Source organism: Cibotium barometz, chromosome 12 (assembly GCF_041138505.1).
Source record: "Cibotium barometz isolate CiBa-2024 chromosome 12, ASM4113850v1, whole genome shotgun sequence".
Classification (NCBI taxonomy): domain Eukaryota; kingdom Viridiplantae; phylum Streptophyta; class Polypodiopsida; order Cyatheales; family Cibotiaceae; genus Cibotium; species Cibotium barometz.
Genome location: NC_141057.1, coordinates 7,896,565 through 7,916,383, shown reverse-complemented (window position 1 = coordinate 7,916,383; position 19,819 = coordinate 7,896,565). Strand labels below are relative to the sequence as shown.

The window sequence follows — 19,819 nt, the reverse complement described above, 5'->3', positions numbered from 1 at the left end:
GGAATGTTACTCTTACTAGCAACATATTTAGGATGATCTGAGGGGAGAAATCGATGATGATTATCGAATATAGTCTTACACAAACCATCAGCATACTCATGTACTAACGAAGGGCCACAAACAGGACATGCATGTTTACCCGATGTTTTCAAACCTGTTAAAATATAAATAAAAGTTAGAATAATAAAGTCAAACCGTCTAATTAATATATATAGCCAATAGTAATAGAGTAGGGAGGTAATTAGAAATCTTACCAAAACAATCGCTGTATCCTGGAAAGTCATGCATTGTCCACATCAACACTGCTTTTAAGTCGAAGTGTCGAGAGGAGGGAGGCCTACTAATGTCCACCACCGCAACACCTCTCCATAGTTCCTCCAACTCATCAATCAGTGGTTCAAGATAAACATCCATATGCTTGACTTTATGTTTCCCTGGAATTAGAAGGAATAACATAAGATGTCCCTTCTTGATCGCCATTGATGGTGGAAGGTTATAATTCACCAGCACAACTGGCCACACGCTGTACGCGGTGCTTTTGAAACCAAATGGATTCACTCCATCCATACCCAGGCCAAGTCTCAAGTTTCTGGGCTCTGTTTTAAAGCTGGGCCACTCATCTTCAATATGCTTCCAAGCAGGAGTGTCTGCGGGAATTCTCCACATGCCATCATCCGATCGATGTGAGGAATGCCATGACATGAGCTCTGCTATGGATTTGCACTTGAACATGTGTTTGATGCGAGGAATTATAGGAAAGTGTCGCAAGACTTTACGAGGTACATCAAAACTCTTCATATCTGTTCTGTACCTTGCTTCACCACAAGTGGGACATGTCAGAGCCTCCTTATGCGTCCCACGAAAGAGAATGCAATCATTGACGCATGCATGTATTTTATCATAATCCAGTCCTCCAAGAGATGTCACATAGCGCCTCGCTATGTCTCTTGAGGTGGGCAGTCTATTTTCCTTTGGAAGCATGTTTGACAATAGCCTGCATCCAATATCATCAATTATAATTAGTCTTAAATCCTAAACCTTAAACCACTAATTCAAATTTATAAGTTAGAATGCTTACTTCAACAATGCGTCAAGACTTGCATTGCTCCATCCATAAACTGTTTGTATATTAAGTAGTTCAAGGGAAGCACGTAAAACTGAGAATGTGCACCCGTCAAACACCGGTGTCGATGAAGCTTTATAAAGATGCTCTTGTTCCATATCATCGTCGTCCATACCTTTGGGATCATCCTTAAAAAGATTCCGCACCATATCATCAAGCACCTCCTCTTCCACAACTTCGTGGGGTGCAGGGCTATTGTCGTCCCTTTCCCACTCATCTCTAACATTAGATCCCGAAGCTCCAGCATCATCTCGTCGACGCTTTACGTGCTCTCGTCGCGCGTAGGGTACCATGTTAGGGTGTGGTACTGCATCCTGCTTCAATTTATCAAATTATATGTTACAACTCTATTAATTTAATTTGGATACCATGAGTCATTTGAATACCATCAATTTACATCTACTCACCTCTAAACCTGTTTGATTCCATTCTCCATACATGGAGATGTGATTCAAGGTAATTCGACGTGCTCGTACAATGCATCCTTGACATCGATTACACATACATTTGATCCGTTGTCCCAACCACACATCGCGATTACGATGACGCATTGTCTCATCTTCCCCAGAACTGCTTGAAGAGGTTGATGACATCCTGTGTACAAATCAGAAAACACAAACTCATTATATATTTTTAATGAAAGCACAAAAACGCGTGTATTCGCGCGGCTATCTCCTAAAACTTGCGTGTATAAACGCGGCTACTTCCTAAAAAACGCGTGTATTCACGCGGCTACTTTCTGCAAAACGCGTGTATAAGCGCAGCTGAAATCATGTACACGCGAAAATACCTGTGTTGATAAACGCGAACATAAACGCACCCATAAACGCGACGGCATATTTAAACTAAAAACAGCCCGCCTTCCCCAAATATAGATTTTGAACTTAGAAATCAACAGTGCATGCGTTTTTGCCTGTTTTCGCCTTTTCCAACAGCAAGGAGGGAGCAGAGAAAGGAGCACACACACGGGAGAAGGAGGGAGCAGAGAAGGAGCAGAGAGGACTCACTTTTTCAGAGGTGAGTCACTTTGTCCTGTGCCTTGTCTCTTTTGTCAGATTTGTTTACTTTGCTCTTTGCTCTTTGGGTTTGTCTTTTTGCATACGATTGGGTTGCTGAATCCTGACAGGGGCGACAATGGCTGGTCCTTTTATAAGGACATTCTGTTTTTGTCGGGGGTCGGTCTTTTCGAAAAAAAATTTTCGCAGGTCGCGTGTACGAACGCGTGTAGGAGCGCGTGTAACCTGTCTGCAGAGTTTTTCCACGCGCATATACACGCGTTTTTTGCCGGGTATATACACGCGTTTTTTAACGGGTGTATACACGCGCTTCTGCAGACAGAAAACTGCGGCGTTTCAGATTTCATGGTTTGCAGGCATTTGACTTGTGTAATGACAATGTGTGAGTCAATGATGTACATGATGATGTTTGCTGCAGGTTCTTTATGGATATTCCAGGTTCTTCATCCGATCCATTTGCGTATAGCAATTGGTTGATGGAGATGATGAATCACTTTGGGCGCCAACCTGGTCCGGTTGAGCTTACAGAGTATATGTATGCTCATCCCCCTCCTTCCCTGCCTGGTGTCTATACCCCTACCGCGAGTATCCAGGGCACTCCAGTGCCGTCTATTCCTCCGAGTCCGACGAGACGGCATGCAGCTTCTCCTCTTCCACGTCCACCGAGGAGACATACCTCGTCCCAGACACACTCACGTACACCCTCACAGCCACCATCACGTGCTCCCTCAGAGCCACCGTCACGTCAGGGCTCACAGCCACCGTCACGTAGACAATCCCCCAGTCGTGACTCCACCCGCAGCAGTAGGAAGAGTGGGAGTGGAGGATGCGGCGGGTGCTTTGGTGGGGGAGGTGGGGGAGGTGGGGGAGGTAGTAGGGCACGGGATGAGAGAGGAGATAGAGGGAGAAGAGTTAGAGGAGACAGTTCGGAAGAGGAGGAGATGAGAGAGATGGAGAGAGTGGTTTGCTATGATGTGACGGATAGGGGCGGGATAGTGATGGATGCGAGGGGGAGGGAGGTAATGGAGTACATGCGTGGGGTAGTATCAAACTCATATAGAAATTGTTTTATTAAATTTAAAGATCAAAATAGCCGATTAGTTGGGGAGGTGATAGAGGCTGTACACAGTCGGTACCCCAATCCCCCACATGCTACATTCTCGGATGTATGGGGAAGGACGCGAATAAGGGAGATCTTAAGTAATAAAAGATCTCACCTTAAAAAACTCGCGTACGATGACCGGCTAAATGTAGCTGCGGGTGGCTATCCTGCCGAGAAACCTGCCACTGCGCACAAACGCGAGTGGAAGGAGGCAAAGAAACGAGCAGAGGGTGGCGTGAAGAGCAGGCAGCATGTGGAGGCACGACGGATCCAGATGGAGACCGTTGGATCTTCGCATTTCGGATCTGGCGGCGTCGAGTCATGGGAGGCAGAGTTCGTAAGTATCCTGTCACTTTATTTGATTGTTTACTTAATTCATTGATTCTATGAATTGTTTTAATCTTACAAATTGTGTTGATTATGATACAGCGACGGGTTACGGGGAGGAAGCCCACAACCCACGATACTGCGTATGCTCGCCGGCATAGCAGACGTGACACGTGGGCCATCTTCAGAGCCGAGGGACGTATTACGGACGCGCAGTTTGAGTTGGCCATGAGACCATACGGTCGACAGGTACTTGAAAATTCGTAACGAATGGTTTTGGTTTATTGAATTGCATATATATATATATATATACTTATATACTATATATTACTTGAACAGGCACAAGCTGCTGATGATCCACCGGCCGCCGCTGCAGAGGGTGGACGTGAGCACTACTCCTCGGACATTCCGACCGATGCGAGCTCATCTGAGCATGAGGGGAGCACCGAGTCATCATCTGGGTCTGAGTAGTACTCAGATTTGTAGTATCACATTCCATATTTAGGATGTGATTGTATATATTTTTTTGTAAACTCAAGCCATGGGCTACTTCGAGATATGGACTCCCTTGTATACATGTATGAAATTTTGATAGTAATATTGAATTGATTGATCGATAGTATTACATTCATGGCTGTCTTGAATCGTGTAATGACAATGTATGCATGCATTCATGTCGTTCTTGTCTTAATCTCCCTCGTGCATATGTTCTTCGTGGATGGTCTAATGGGATGGTCTAATGCACCAAAAACCCTAAACCAGAGAGTGCTATTGGGTGTTGGAATGCTGGAACAGTATTCAGGCACCAAATAGCACTCTCTGGATTTTTTTTTTGCTCTCTGTTCGCGTGTATAAACGCGTCATAACTGCTAAAAATTGCGTGTATCTGCGCGGATATACTGGAAATTACGCGTGTATAAACGCGTATAAACTGGCAATAACGCGTGTATAAGCGCATCTAAATAAAAGAAACGCGTGTATAGACGCAAGTAAAAACACGTCTGGGACATTGGGACTGAACAGGATGCGGCTATACACCCGTGTATAACCGCGTCTAATAGAATAAGAGGCGTGTATACTGGCGTGTATTAACGCGTCTGCAAAAAAAAACGCGGCTACACACCCGTGTATACGCGCGTCTGAGAGGTATTGTACACGCGTTTTTACACGCATGTCTCTGGCCGCGATTATACACGCGCTGATACACGAGCCCGCTACTTTTTTTCACAAGTCATTTTTAGCGGCTAAGAGCGCGGGTATGAGCCCAATCCCTTGTAGTGATTCTAGCTCCTTTAAAGTTCTTGGACACTGCTTTTCCTATGCTTTTGATGTTTCAGTTCTTTGTGCTGCATGGATCAATCCATTGCATGGATCAATCCATTGCTTGCATGTGCTTGGGAGAAAACATAAAATGCTTGCAGCCACTACTTTTAGGTGCTTTTGATTGCTTTTAGGTGCTTGTGGGTGTTTTTTATTACTTCTACTAGAAGGGAGGCAAAAATCCCTCCTTAAGCAATTGCTTTTAAGTTCTTTTTATAGCTTTGGAGGAAAAGTGCCTTGGTCCAAGCACTGCTTTAAGATGCTTTCCATATCAACTATGGATGCATAGTCTATGTATGCATAGACTATACATAGAATATGCATAGACTATACATAGAATATGCATAGTAAATGCATACATAGACTATGCATAGTATATGGATGATTGAATCATATTCTTAGACATTAGAGTTTTAATATTTATGCATGTAGTCTTATATTTTGTTGTAGAGATGTGGTCGTAGGAGCGTGAAGGTGAAACGTGTGGCCAGAGATACCACAACTACCACCTATCCCGATAGACTTTTCACAAGACCCGTATCTGCTCTTTACACACTCATCACTCAACGTTATGGGCTGGGTGTATGGAGCTAGTATTCACAGTCATTGCCTCCTTCAGCTCCTATTTCTATGCCTCCATCTCAGGTCGTCCCTCTAAACTGCCTACACCACTGCCATATGCTCTTCCTACACCAGCTCTGTCAAGTCTTCCCACACCTATACCTTCTCATATGGTGAGTTGACGTCCATCACTGAGGCACCATGGTGGCAGCTCCAAACATAGTTATGAGAGGTCAAGGCATCATTTGAGGGGTGGGGGGTTGCTTTGGCGCTTGTTTTGGTGATATTCCCACATCTAGATCACCTTGTCTGACTACTATTTCACACATCTAGATCACCTTGTCCAACTACTATTTCACACGGATCACACATAGGCTTACATGGTGGTGCTGGTGCATCTTATAGAGATGATGACCTCTCCAACATAGTAGAGAGGGTTTCATTAGGTGCTTACCATCCACCATCAACTCTTCCTTATAGAGTTGATACAGATTGTTCCATAGTAGACAGAGGATCAAAAGGGAAAGTAAGTCATTTCTCGATTGCATTCCCTTGTGAATCTTGAGTTTGATAATGCATTCATTCTATGGAGAAATCAAGACTCCATCAGCAAGCAATATATCACCAATTGTTTAAAGAGGACTTCCCAGTTCCTTATCTATCATTGGCCTTTAAAGAAGGACCAATGATGGAGAGGATAAAATTACATCTCTCTAATAGAAGAGAAAATATCAAAATGTGCTTAAAGACAGGAAAAGAAAAACCAGCACATTGCTCAAGTAGATAGTGGAAGGTTGCGAAGAGGCAACTTAAAAACAATTTGACAAAGTTCAAACAACAAGAAGGTGCTAGTGCCGCACGTCTTCGAAAGCATGGCACTTGGGATCAGGAGGGAGGTCTCATATGAGAGCACGTTTCATAAGTTTCTAAATCTTTTTTCTTGTTTTTTTAAGAGAGTATATTATACTTTAGTTTAATTAATTAATTAATTAAGTCTATTCTTTTGCATAGAATAGAACGAGGTGGTTCATCGCTCCCCCAAAAAAAGAGGAGTATGAGTACTGATAGCCTGACATCCACATGGGCTTTGGTTGCAGTCTCGTGGGATAGAGATCGACTTGGCTTCCTTGAATGCTGCTGAAGATGTAAATGTGTCTACATGCTTGAAGTTATAAGATTTTGGAGTTTTTATTCTTTGATTAATTGTTATTTTATTTTCTTTTGTTTGTAGAATGAAGAGACCAAGGGAGATGATAATGAAGATGAAGAGGAAAGTGACATTTGATGAGGAGGACGAGGAAGATTATTAGAAGCTTTACATAGTTGTATAGCCGCCATGTTTTGTAGCAAACATTTTTGTTTGGATCACTTTTCATAGTTGTATAACCGCCATGTTTTGTAACAAATAGTTTTGTTTAGATCACATTTTGTAACAAACAAGTTTTTTTGATATAATATATGATCTTTTTTTTCATTGTTTAAAAATTTATTTGTATTTTTGATATAATACATGATCTTATTTATCTTATTATTTGCATATGTGCTTGTAAATTATTTTTTTGGAGCAGATTGGGAAAGTTTATGAACTCCCCCAATCTACTCCATTTTTTTAAAATAATAACAGTTTCGATATTGCTATACTTGCTGCTATATTCTCTGCTATTATAGAGCAACAAAAATAATAGCGTATTTAAGCAAAAGTAGTAGCAAGCTTGTTTTAACATTTTCAAAGAGCTGTCCGCTATTTGTTGTCTGCTGCAAATAGCCCCGCCTACTATAGTGTTCATTATTAATTATTTTTCCTTATAGCTATATTATGGAAATAATAGAATATCTATATTGTGGGCTAGATGTAATTTTTCAACCAAATTCTTCAAACTTAAAATGGTGGTACATAATACAAGATGCACCTTAAAGTAAACAAATATTTGAAGATAAAGATGTTGTGGAAGATTCCATTTCTACCTCACAAATGGAAGAACAAGACAATATCTACAATGATTTGAAGGCACGTCAAAGAGACGCTGATGATGTAATTGTACATGTTGCACAGATCCAATGAAAGTCAATGGATAGAATACAAAGAAGCAGATCATTATCATCTGGTGAATCCAACTCAGCAAATCCTTCCATGAATGTTTATCTCATGTTGGAAGATCTAGGACATATGGAGATAGCATTAGAAATTGATATCTTTGGAGCCATGGACCTTCGTTATATTTTTTTAAGTACTTTTATTCTAGAATATATCCTCATGTTTTTTTTACAAAATTGTACAATACAATAAAATACTTTTTTGCAAGGGCACTTTTGTTTTTTCTTTTACAACAAAAATATCAACATTTTTATCGACGCCCATAACTCTCATTCCTAAAAACAACTATCTCCCTATAGGTGGTGTCGGGTAAAAAGCATTAGGTTTGGGGGGAAGCTCTTGTACTGATAGACATTCCAAGGCATCTGAAACAGGCAAGGACATGAGGCAATTTTGGTGTCGAATGGATTCAAAAAAGCATGCATAAGCACGATGGGCAATGATAAGGTCAAAAATAGCTGTGCTGCTATAGTGCGACTTTTAGCAGTTTGACAAGGTAAGAAATTGAAAAAACCATAGTGAAGCATGTGCAAACTACACCAATACTGATCTGGCTGAAAGCAAGGGATGGTGGTACAAAATTGGTTGTCCTTGACAGTACCAAAGACAGTACTTTGACAAATCTTTGCAATGCAATTTATCCAAGTCACAAAAGAGATTAGTTATCATATTGTATATCACTAGATACATCTTTAAAAGAAGAACATCAAAATACAATGTCCGACAAGTTTTGATAAAAACTACAAAAAATTTACCAGTCCCCACTTTTTCAGTGGTACCAATAAGGTGGAAAAAAAATTGGTCCTTTTTTTGTACCACCAATACCTGCTTTTACCCATCTGATGAAGCATCCAATGCATCATCTAGTAGTGAAATATAGTTTTTATTGATATAGATGTCAATCAACGGGGTATTGAAATAGATGGAATTGGCATGTATGGATTTGTTCCAAGGTCTAATTAATGAGGAAGCTATCTAGATTTGTTACAAGGTGTAAATAATAAGGAATCTATGTAGATTACTTCAAATTGTTTTGATCCCATGCTCTTGTATTTGATTTACAAATATATTTTGTGTGATTCATATTCTACATACTTTAGTTCTTTTTTTTCTTTTAAAAAGAATTCTACCAAACACTCTATCATTATAGATTTTGACTCTCTAGAAATCTTGGATTTTTGCTCTACCAAAATTTTGGATTCGTGTTATATTTAGCTACTATTTTCGCATGACCTCTAAAATTTCACAAGCTTTGTGTTCATTTCTCCTTGCTTACTACAATATTTTCGTTGCTAATTTTTGCAGGTAGCTGGTAGTGTATTTTGACGGTCAGACTGCCACTTTAAAATCTTCCTTCATCCCACGTATAACCTTGGTGATGATTTCCTAGGTTTTAAATGCTGAGTTAAATTTGTTCTCCAAGTTCATAACTCGATCTTAGAGTTTGTGAACCCCTCCTTTCAATCCTATGATTTTCTATACCAAATAGGTTTTCAATTGATCTTATCGAGTTGCGAGGTCTTCATGCTGCCAGAGTAGCTAAAAACTAAGTTTTTGTCTTCGTGCTGCCAGAGTAGCTAAAAACTAAGTTTTTTGGGCATGTTTCCTTATTGCATATGAATAGACTCCTTGAAAAACCACAAAATGATAGCTTTGTTAGTGATATGAAAGCTTCACAAAGTACATTGTATTTATAGCCTTAGTAGGCTTATCTTTTGACTCTTTCAAACCACATAAAAGTGACACATGTCACATCACATGACATCACAGCTTATGTCAAACTCACACATAATATCTAGCCTCTAAGAGGCTGTTCACACACACTTACACACATGGGTACACAAACAGGTGTTCACACACACATGATGGGTATACATTTACATACACACACACACATCCCATAAGGGGTGTTCATGCCTAACAACACCCAACAATTTTTGTAGGTAGCTATTGGTAGTGTATTGACGGTCATGACCGCCACTTTAAAATATTCCTTCATCTCATGTCTCACCTTGGTGATGATTTCCTAGGTTTTAGATGATGATTTAAATTTATTCTCCAAGTTCATAACTCGATCTTAGAGTTTGTGAACCCATCCTTTCAATCCTATGATTTTCTATAGCCAATACGGTTTCAATTGATCTTATCGAGTTGCAAGGGGTCTTTGTACCGCTAGAGTAGCTAAAAACTAAGTTTTTTGGGCATGTTTCGTTATTGCATATGAATAGACTCCTCGAAAAACCCTCGGGGCCTCCACTTGTAAGAAACCCTACATATCACGTGCATTCAAGGGGTATTAAAAAAACCCCATTACCTGTAGATTTTGAGCTAATAAAATGATCCCTTTTTCTTAAGAAACTTAGGGATTTTTTTTCAAAGTGTAATTATAAAACCCCTCCTATAAATGTGAACTTGTTAATTTACCCAAATTTTGTGAAATAAAATATTCCTCCTGATGAACTCACATGATAGACTTTACATTTTTTGAGGTGGAGCCCCCAGGGAAAAACCACAAAATGATAGCTTTGTTAGTGATATTAAAGCTTCACAAAGTATATTGCATTTATAGTCTTAGTAGGCTTATCTTTTGACTCTTTCAAACCACATAAAGGGCTGTTGTGCAAGATCAGGGGGGCCAGATTTGTGCAATTTTGAAAAAAGTGGGACAATCTAATACTTGGGCATAAGGACCTTAATCAAGGTCCTAAACTATCTTGATCGAGGTCACCAAACCATAGACAACCACGCACATGGCACCTACCATCTAAAAGTCTATGTTTTAGACTTTGGATAGACATAATGGACACAATAAGAGGTTCTTTTATTGAGATGGGTGAAAATGTACTTTTCCTTACGCAAAATGATTCAATTTTGTTTCTTAAGATACATCATAACAAAACCTTTTATCCATAAGAGCATGGAGTAATTTTAACCAATAATAAAAATGTATATTTAAATTATGAAACTTTTGTAGGCGTTCTAATACAAAGAAGGAATTTTTTAGATTAGATCTATGAATATTAAACCATTACAATTGTAATTTGAACTTAGCACCACATTCTACTAACCTTTCTCTATCTTCTCACCATTGGATCTTTCACATTGAGCTTTATAATTGTTAGGATCTTGTATGGAAAAAGATATGTCTGTTGTAATGCTTATAAGTCCATAAAATAATTACTAAATTTAATCCTTAAAAAACCCAATAAATCAAGTTAAGCTCTATGTTATGATGTTCAAAGTGAGAATTTTATTTGAGCTAAGATGCAAAAGTTATAAGCATTTTAAGTACTTAATATATTGCATATTCTAAGTCCGAAACATGTTGAACACTAGACAATCCATGCAACAAAAAATGTACAAAATATTATTAGATTATTGTTAGTCTATACCATTAGGTGGCCAACTTTATGTATGATGTTCCATTGATCCACTCTATACCATTAGGTGCCCCCCTTTATGTCTGATGTTCCATTGGAAGATTTCAAATCACAATCCCTATCCTAACTAGGAGAGATTGGTCCTTCAAGGTGTAAAAATATATATTTTTCAAGCTATTTAAGGTTCCCAACTACCAAAAGTGATCCCCGTGACACATGTCACATCACATGACATCACAACTTACGTCAAACTCACACATAATATCTAGCCTCTAAGAGGCTGTTCACACACACTTACACACACTTACACATATGGGTACACAAATAGGTGTTCACACACATAGGATGGGTACACATTTACACATACACACGCACACGTACACACACACCCATAAGGGGTGTTCACACCTCATAACACACGAGCTCCGAGTACCAAACAATTTTTGTAGGTAGCTGGTAGTGTATTTTGATGGTCATGACCGCCACTTTAAAATCTTCCTTCATCTCATGTCTCACCTTGGTGATGATTTCCTAGGTTTTTGAATTTGTCCTCCAAGTTCATAACTTGATCTTAGAGTTTGCAAACCCATCCTTTCAATCCTATGATTTTCTATAGCAAATAGGTTTTCAATTGATCTTATCGAGTTGCGAGGGGTCTTGGTGCCGCCGAAGTAGCCAAAAACTAGTTTTTTGGGCATGTTTCCTTATTGCATATGAATAAACTCCTCGGAAAGAGGCATATGAAAAGACTCCTAGAAAAGCCTTGGAGGATAAAGGTTTTTTTAGTGACTTAGAGACTATGACTTGGCTTACTCTTGAGTTGGTTGGGATGACTCCTTGGGCATTATGGCATGCTTCGAATGGATAGGAGGAGACTTTGAGCTGGTTGGGATGACTTCGAATGGATAGGAGGAGACTTTGAGCCACCTTCTTTGAGCTGCAAGGACATGATGGTGCTTTGAGTTGGGTGGTGATATGCTTTGAGTTAGGGCAGCAAGACGGTGGTGCTTGGAGTTGGTAAGCCTTAACCCTCCCCAAGGTTAGGCATGAAGGCTATGTCCAAGGGGGGCAACACGTAGAGCATAAGAGGAGGTGTGGTTAGAATAGAGCATAAGAGGAGGTGTGGTTAGAATAGATAGATACATGGCACCTAGAGAAAGAGAGAGACAGAGATTTGTTTTATCGCCGTATGACGACTTTGTCCCAACAACGCATTAAGGGCCCGGGGTTTGAATGAGCCTCAAAAGAAATGTAGGAGGCCCAACCAGTCAAAAGAACACAAAACTAGAATAGATACATGGCGGAGAGGGAGAGAGGGAGGAGATTTCACAGTGAGATACCAGGCCTAAGAGCTATGAAGTTAGTGGTGTGCACTACTTATACCCTGCTGCTTCTTGTAGTTTGTGCGGCCGAGTCCATAGAAGTCCAGCCTGAAGAGAAGGCTCTTTTGGAGTTTAAAAAAGCCATCCGTGCGGACCCAACGCAGGCACTGACGAAATCATGGATCCTCAACAACAGTACGTCCAATAGGAGCAGTGCGGGCGATGGCCATTGCAGCTCATGGTTCGGTGTTTCTTGCAGCAGGCGCGGGCGAGTGGTGGGTGTGGCTCTGCAGGGCTTGCGTCTAGAAGGATCCATCGACCCCGCTCTTGGAAACCTCTCCTTCCTTCGTACTCTCAACCTGTCCTCCAACAACATCTCCGGCGCCATCCCAGCGCAACTAGGACGCTGCATCCGCCTGCGCGCTCTAGATCTTAGCCATAACCACCTCTCCGGAGCAATCCCCTCTCAACTTGGCCAACTCAACCGTATGTCCTCCTTGCTCTTGAGCGGAAACAACCTGTCTGGCTCCATCCCGCAAGACCTGCTGGGATCGTGTTCACTGTTGTCTCAGCTATCTCTAGCGGAGAACAACCTTACGGGCCCCCTACCTCCTTTGCTCATTAATTGTAGCCTCCTAGTCACGCTAGATGCTCACACCAACTTCTTGTCTGGCTCTCTTCCTGCGCAGCTAGGGAGGATGTCACTGCTGCAAACTCTAGATCTACAGAACAATAGCATGGAGGGAGAGGTTCCCGTCTCCATTGCCAATTGCACAGCGTTGTCCTACCTCGCTCTTGACAACAATCAAATCAGGGGAGCCATTCCAAATTTAGCACTAAATAGTAGTCGATTGGGGTATGTGTCCTTGCATGGAAACATGCTGACAGGAAGGATTCCGGAATTTCTACTAGAGAACTCCACCTCTCTCTACTACCTTGATCTGGGAGGCAATGCATTGACAGGGAGCATACCACCACAGCTGGGCAAGCTCAAGCATTTGGAGCTGCTCATCTTGTCGGAAAATCATCTGACAGGAGGTTTGCCTTCTAGTTTGACCAATTGTACTAGCATTCAGGTTATAGAGGTCTACCATAATAATCTAACCAACTCGTTGCCGGAGGGATTTTACCGCCTTACTCAGCTTCATTCCTTCTATGTGTCAATGAATAGCATAGCTGGTTCTATTTCGCCCCTAGTCCAGAATCTCACCACAAGTAACATGCAGTATTTGGCGCTGGATCGCAATCTCTTCTCGGGCACTGTTCCCGAGGAACTTGGGCGGATGAGTGGCCTGTTTTTGCTCATGTTGTTTCAAAACCAATTGAACGGCACTCTGCCGGCTAGTTTGTCCAACTGCTCTCAATTAACAATGTTGGAACTCTCCACTAACAACCTCACTGGCCACATCCCACCCCAATGGGGGCTTCTTAAGCAGCTTCAAATCCTTACATTCCACGACAATCGTCTCTCAGGTTCCCTACCCTCGAGCCTTGCAAATTGTACTAACATCACACAAATCAGAGTAGCGTCCAACAATCTCTCGGGCCCTCTGCCTGGCTGGCTGGCTAGTGCTCTCAGCAACCTTCAGCTTCTGTCCCTCGCCGATAACTTGTTCTCTGGTGAATTGCCTGTAGAATTCGGAACCGTCGGACCTCCACGCTTGCAGGGCCTCTTCTTGGGCAACAACTTACTACAGGGATATTTTCCGTCTCACATCACCAATCTGACCCAGCTTACAGCTCTAGTTCTTGGGGGCAACAGAGGCATCAAGGGGAGCATACCGGCAACATTAGACTCCTGCAAGGACCTGGTGTGGCTTGAGTTGTCTGGCTGCTCACTCAGTGGCAACATTCCTGCATCTCTGGGCTCCATCACAGGCCTCCAAAAATTAGAATTAGCAGATAACATGCTGAATGGGTCCGTCCCCGACAGCCTTGGCAATTATCTGCAGCTACTTGAATTGGACCTCTCCTACAATCAGCTCACAGGTATAACAAGAATATAAAAAGAGAGGACTATATTTGTATGCATGCATGCATTTGCTCTCTAAATCAGATTACTCGGGCTTGCCAGGCTTGTCAAAAACCTGAAGTTAGAGTGATTAATCTAAAACCATGCAGGTCGTTGCCTTCAAATATCCCCATTCTAGCTACTATAGGGGCAGCGTTATTCTGCATGTGTGTATTCTATGTAGTATGGAGATTTCTTCTAAGAGCGTCTTCCCACCACGGGCATAATTAACTGGTCTTTTGCACTAAATGAAACTTCGTCAAGCTTCTCTAGTCTCTAAAAGTCAAGGTCAAGGTCTTTAAAAGTTTGGCCATTTTGATCAGCATGACGACATCAATAAAAGTAAGTGCATATGAATGCAAGTCTTTCTCGCAAGTTGCAAGAGCCCCATGATCCATCAGCTTGGGCATGGGAAAAACCCTTAATATGAGTAGTTCTTTGACCACTTCCACAAGAATTTTATCTACATAATTATGGACTTTGTTAGTCATTGTAAGGTCTTCCGAGTCCATTTGCTTTAGGTGCCTCCTCAAGGAAGGTTTCCTTTGGTTTGGGGTCCTACACAGTGTCCCTACATGCTTTCACTATAGTGTTGTGGGCCAGCCCCGCAGGAGTTGTTGCCAGTGTTGTGAGAAACGCAAAGAGGGTTACAACCTTATAACATTTTTGTTGACCAAACCATGATTAAGAATGAAATTTTGAGAGCTTGATTTATGAACTTTACAGGTGGAATTCCCATCACTTTTGGTAAATTGACGGGGCTTGCATTGGGATTGGATCTTTCTAACAATTTACTTACCGGAGCAATACCCGCAGAGCTAGGCTCACTAAGCCGCCTTCTCTACTTGAATTTGTCGAGCAATCACTTAGACGGCAGTATTCCCGAAGCCTTGGGAGAATGCCAGTCGCTTTCTGCCATGGATCTCTCCAGCAATAAACTAACAGGTGGGCTACCACGCAGCTTCGAAGATCTCACTTCTCTGCAGCTGCTCAATCTCTCTTACAATCAATTGGAAGGCCTAGTCCCGGACACCTTCCCTTACAGTAGCTCCAACATAACATTTTTGCAAGGGAATCCAAGGCTTTGTGGATCCACGGCAAACCAATCCTCAGCTTGTGCTACGTCGGCAACAGGCAAAACGGCTAGGCATCATGCATCCCATGGCCAGCTCCTTGGCTGGATTCTGCCTACAGTGATCGTAGCATCGGCAATACTTGTTGTCACCATAGTGGTCATCTACCTGAAACATTCTAGAAAAACAACTCTTTCTTCAGTCATGCCCGATTTCGCATCAGAATTAGTTACAAGACGCTTCAAGCTACTAAAGCTGACAGCTGCAGATCTTTGGGATGCTACTGAAGGTTTTAATGTAGACCACCTCCTAGGGAGGGGAAGCTCTGGCAACGTATACAAGGCCGTTTTGAGAGACGGTATAAGAGCTGTGGCAGTGAAGGTATTAAGTAGCTCTGCGACAGTGGTAGAGGAGGTGCGCTTCATGAGAGAAATGCACACTCTAGCGCAGGTGCGTCACCGAAACATCGTGAGAGTGTTGGGTTGCTGCTTTAATCTGGACATAAAGGCAATTATTTTGGAGCTTATTAAAGGTGGGAGCTTAGATGCATGTCTTCACAACAACAAGCATACTGCAACTAACTCCACGCGGCCACAGCTAGATATGCATGGAAGGCTTTGCATCATCAATGATGTTGCGCAAGCTCTGGTGTATCTGCATTTTGAATGCCCTGAAGGAGTGATCGTGCACTGTGATCTGAAGCCAAGCAATATTCTTCTGGATGAGGAGCAACGAGCACACATTTGTGATTTTGGTATTTGCAGGATCCTTAAATCACCAACAACAACAAATGTCGACCATGGTGCATCAGCTTCGATGTCTGTCGACATGCTCTGTGGATCTGTGGGCTACATACCACCAGGTGAGGAGGCGAAACCTAGTGATTCCCATTTCAAGTTATTAATCGATATCCATAAAGAAAAGGAAAGCCCGTTAGCCGGTGTGACAAAAGTGTTCTGTTCGTAAGTAGTTTATGGGGTATAGATGTGCCGTGTAAACCCCTTGTGCATATTTGTGTAATGCAAGCCCCGCTTGTTTTAAGGGGCGCGGAAATGTTCCATGGAGTCATGTAGTTGTATATTCGACAACAAAGGGCTAGATTCAAGCTACTTTCTCTAACTATAGAGAACATGGTGGATAACATGCAGAGTATGCTTACAGGGGGGAGGTGAGCCCTGCAGGTGATGTGTACAGTTTTGGCATTGTTGTACTTGAAGTGTTGACAGGGAGAAGGCCGACCGATATGGAGCTCAAAGAAGAGGAGGAAGGATGGGCATTGGTGGGGTGGGTTCAGAGAGCAATGGACAAGGGAAGGCTGGTGGAGGTGTTGATGGCGCCCCACCAACAATCAAATGTAATGGCGGATGAAATCATGGAGAGCGTGATCAAGGTTGCTCTGTCATGCGCTCAGGAGGCAGAGGCTCGGCGGCCTAGCATGCAAACCGTATGCACAACTCTACTAAAGTTGACGGACGCTTACAAACGAGCAGTGGCATGAAGTGGCATGAAGTTGACGGACGCTTACAAACGAGCAGTGGCATGAAGTGTGACTCTGGTGTTTGAAACACTGGCCTATAAGCTGCTCCATATATTTCATATGTTAAGTAAATTTGTGATATGTTATCTCCTTCCTAGCCTTTTAATTTAATTTAGAGACACTAAAGCTATAAACGACCTCTGCTTGAAATCAATCCACTCCTCATGATGATTGTTCTTCCTTCCACCTTCATTTTAACATAAAGACGTTTGGGATGATGTCCTTTAACTATTATATTACTCACGTACACAAAATGTAATTATACATTATTGTTCCAGTATAGTATATGAGAAAGTGTTACTCCATATCCCCTTGGATAGGCCTTGTGTTTGCAGCCTAACCAAAGATTTTGTGTGCTTTTGATTGTGAGAACTTTACTTAAGTTTTGGAATGCAACTTTTTTCAAGATTCCTCGCCCAAATTTCAAATTAACGTCTCAAACATATCCCATTTTTCTTCAATCTTTGTTTCCCAAATTTCAAAATATCTCAAACCTATTCAATCCTATTTTGCACATTTCAAAATTATTCAATCCTATCCAAAACTTACTCAAGCTCACTGCCTAGATTTCCAAACATCTCAATCGTATCCAAAATGCACCTTAGAAGTCAATTTGCAAGTTTGTTTTTTTTTCCCCAAAGCTTCATTCAACATTGCCTAGATTCTAAAATGTATCAATCTTTTGCAAAATTTTTCCAATCTTGCTACTTTAATCTCAAAACATCCCAATCCTATACAAAATTCAGGCTGGACTTATGTCCTCATAGACATTTGCATTGGTAAGATGTGACCTTATTTTACTCTATCAAAAATTCATGCCAAACTTATGCACATTGGAAAGTATGTGACCTTAGTTTATTCTATCTAAAATAAGTCTACATCTACATTCTACACACTACCTAGCACCTTACATCGTTTTAACAAGTAATGTTTGTTCTCATAGACATTCACATTGGTAAGGATGTGACCTTACTTTATTCTATCTAGAATAAGTCTACATCTACATTCTACACACTACCTAGTACCTTACATCATTTTAACAAGTAACTTTTGTGACTTTTAACTTGTAGGTTGCATTCGTCAACATCTAAATTACATTGTTAGTTACTACACTAACACACAAGATACCTATCTAGAGCAAGCATGAATATACACACACATATATACCTCTAGGGCCATATAACATGTGAAACCATGCACACATGTATGAATATACACACACATATGTACCTCTAGGGTTGTATATCATGTGAAACCATACATCATAATATTGGGCTTCATTTTGATACTTTAGCTTTTTTAAAGCTATCACCTTTGGAAACTTACCTATATTGTTAAGCATTTTTAAATGGGGTCACCTTTGGAACCTTACCTATATTGTTAAGCATTTTTTAAAGGTGTCACCTTTGGAACCTTACCTATATTATTATGAATTTTTTAGAGGTGTCACCTTTGGAACCTGTTGGATATCAATGCTCCACCCTCACATTGTATGGTTTGGCTAGCTCATGTTTGTATGGCTCCCATTATGAGGAGTAGCCATGGTTGAGCAGCCCGAAGGCCCGTCGACTTCCTTGTATTCACACGGGATGGTGGCCTTGGAGGCCAGATGGCTAGACACGGCTTGGATTAGATTTGGCACACTGCCCAATAGGCTACATAATGGGCCACTACAAGAGTAGGTGGACTTTACTCTTGGACACCCTGCCCTGACATTGTGGGGCTCAAACGGGGCTCAAGATGAGCTCGAATGGCCGTGGGGGGAGGGGACGAGTCTACACCAGATGGCTAGACACAGCTTAGATTAGATTTAGCACAGCGCCCAATAGGCTACATAATGGGCCACTACACGAGTAGGTGGACTTTACTCTTGGACACCCTGCCTTGACATTGTGGGGCTCGAACGGGGCTCAAGATGAGCTCGGATGGCCATGGGGGGGGGGGACGAGTCTACACCGTGGACAGTGGCACCGACTATGAGCATGGATCTACACGGTAATGTCATGGCTGTCGTACATATACAAGCCTATATAGATACACAGCCAACCCCTTCTCTACACAGTTCATCAACCAGCTGCACTATGAGTTCATTACCTACCTTCTACTAGCATACAAACTCCGTCTTATCAGTTCCAGGTTAGCCATCGAAGCTCTCGTCACAGGAGTACACGGGTGTGGGGAATTTGCCATTCATTGTATTCATCTCTGGAATACAATATCTCCCTCTATCTTTGTTATTGTGCAATTTGAAATTTTAAGTTGTTTGCTATCTAAGGTCCTTCTTCTTGTGAGTGATCCTTGTTTACACCGCACGTTGTATTTACTTACAGAACCTTACTTATATTGTTAAGCATTTTTTTAAAGTGTTTTTTAAAGGTGTCACCTTTGGAACCTTACCTATATTGTTAAGCATCCAATGAAGCCTAAAATACTTGTGCATCCAAAATGGACTTAAAACTTAAGTCTAGCCTCGGAATCTTGTGTTCATTTAAAAAAAAAAGAAATTATATAATCCACCTTTAATGCAAGCATATAGGAACTAGAAATTTGAATAATTTTTAGGTGGATTGAATTGCTTTTTAGTAACCTGCAAAGGACAAGTTTATATGCTCAGTTCCTCCCACCTAATACCATGCAGAAGATCATGCAGAAGTAGAACAAGATAGAGCAAAAGGAGAATGAGTCCGTGCAACAATATGTCAACAAGTAATCTTCCATGGCCAAGATGTATGAACATCCTCAAGATCCTTACAACATGTTTCATAATATAATGATGACATCTTATATGAATTTAGGCCACAACATGTTTCATAATATAATGATGACATAATGAAGACATCTTGTATGAATTTAGGCCACAACATTTTGTGACTGGATGATCAGAAATTGTGGGCTTCAGTTGTTGTCCAGCACTCCATGTTAATCAAATCAATTAACAATGAGATGATATTC

General features: G+C 41.4%; 1 protein-coding gene and 1 long non-coding RNA gene across 2 annotated transcripts; both read left to right on the top strand.

Annotated features, from left to right (window-relative positions):
- Positions 1 to 5,456: 5,456 nt before the first annotated feature.
- Positions 5,457 to 6,834, top strand: LOC147633014 (uncharacterized). The gene is made up of 3 exons (XR_015267036.1): positions 5,457 to 5,622; positions 6,466 to 6,594; positions 6,681 to 6,834. It is a non-coding gene; the product is annotated as an uncharacterized LOC147633014 (long non-coding RNA).
- A 5,390-nt stretch (positions 6,835 to 12,224) lies between these two features.
- Positions 12,225 to 17,174, top strand: LOC147633013 (uncharacterized). Its single transcript, XM_086806021.1, has 3 exons — positions 12,225 to 14,235; positions 14,984 to 16,192; positions 16,479 to 17,174. Exons 1-3 carry the CDS (start codon positions 12,279 to 12,281, stop codon positions 16,826 to 16,828), a joined length of 3,516 nt encoding a protein of 1,171 aa, XP_086662147.1. The 5' UTR covers positions 12,225 to 12,278; the 3' UTR covers positions 16,829 to 17,174.
- The last annotated feature ends 2,645 nt before the right edge of the window (positions 17,175 to 19,819 follow it).

Excerpts from the sequence above, each read along its gene's own strand:
- LOC147633013 (XM_086806021.1), top strand. The coding sequence starts at position 12,279 with ATGAAGTTAGTGGTGTGCACTACTTATACCCTGCTGCTTCTTGTAGTT. Across the intron at positions 14,236-14,983 it reads CTCCTACAATCAGCTCACAG|GTGGAATTCCCATCACTTTT; the intron begins GTATAACAAGAA and ends TGAACTTTACAG. Across the intron at positions 16,193-16,478 it reads TGTGGGCTACATACCACCAG|AGTATGCTTACAGGGGGGAG; the intron begins GTGAGGAGGCGA and ends GATAACATGCAG.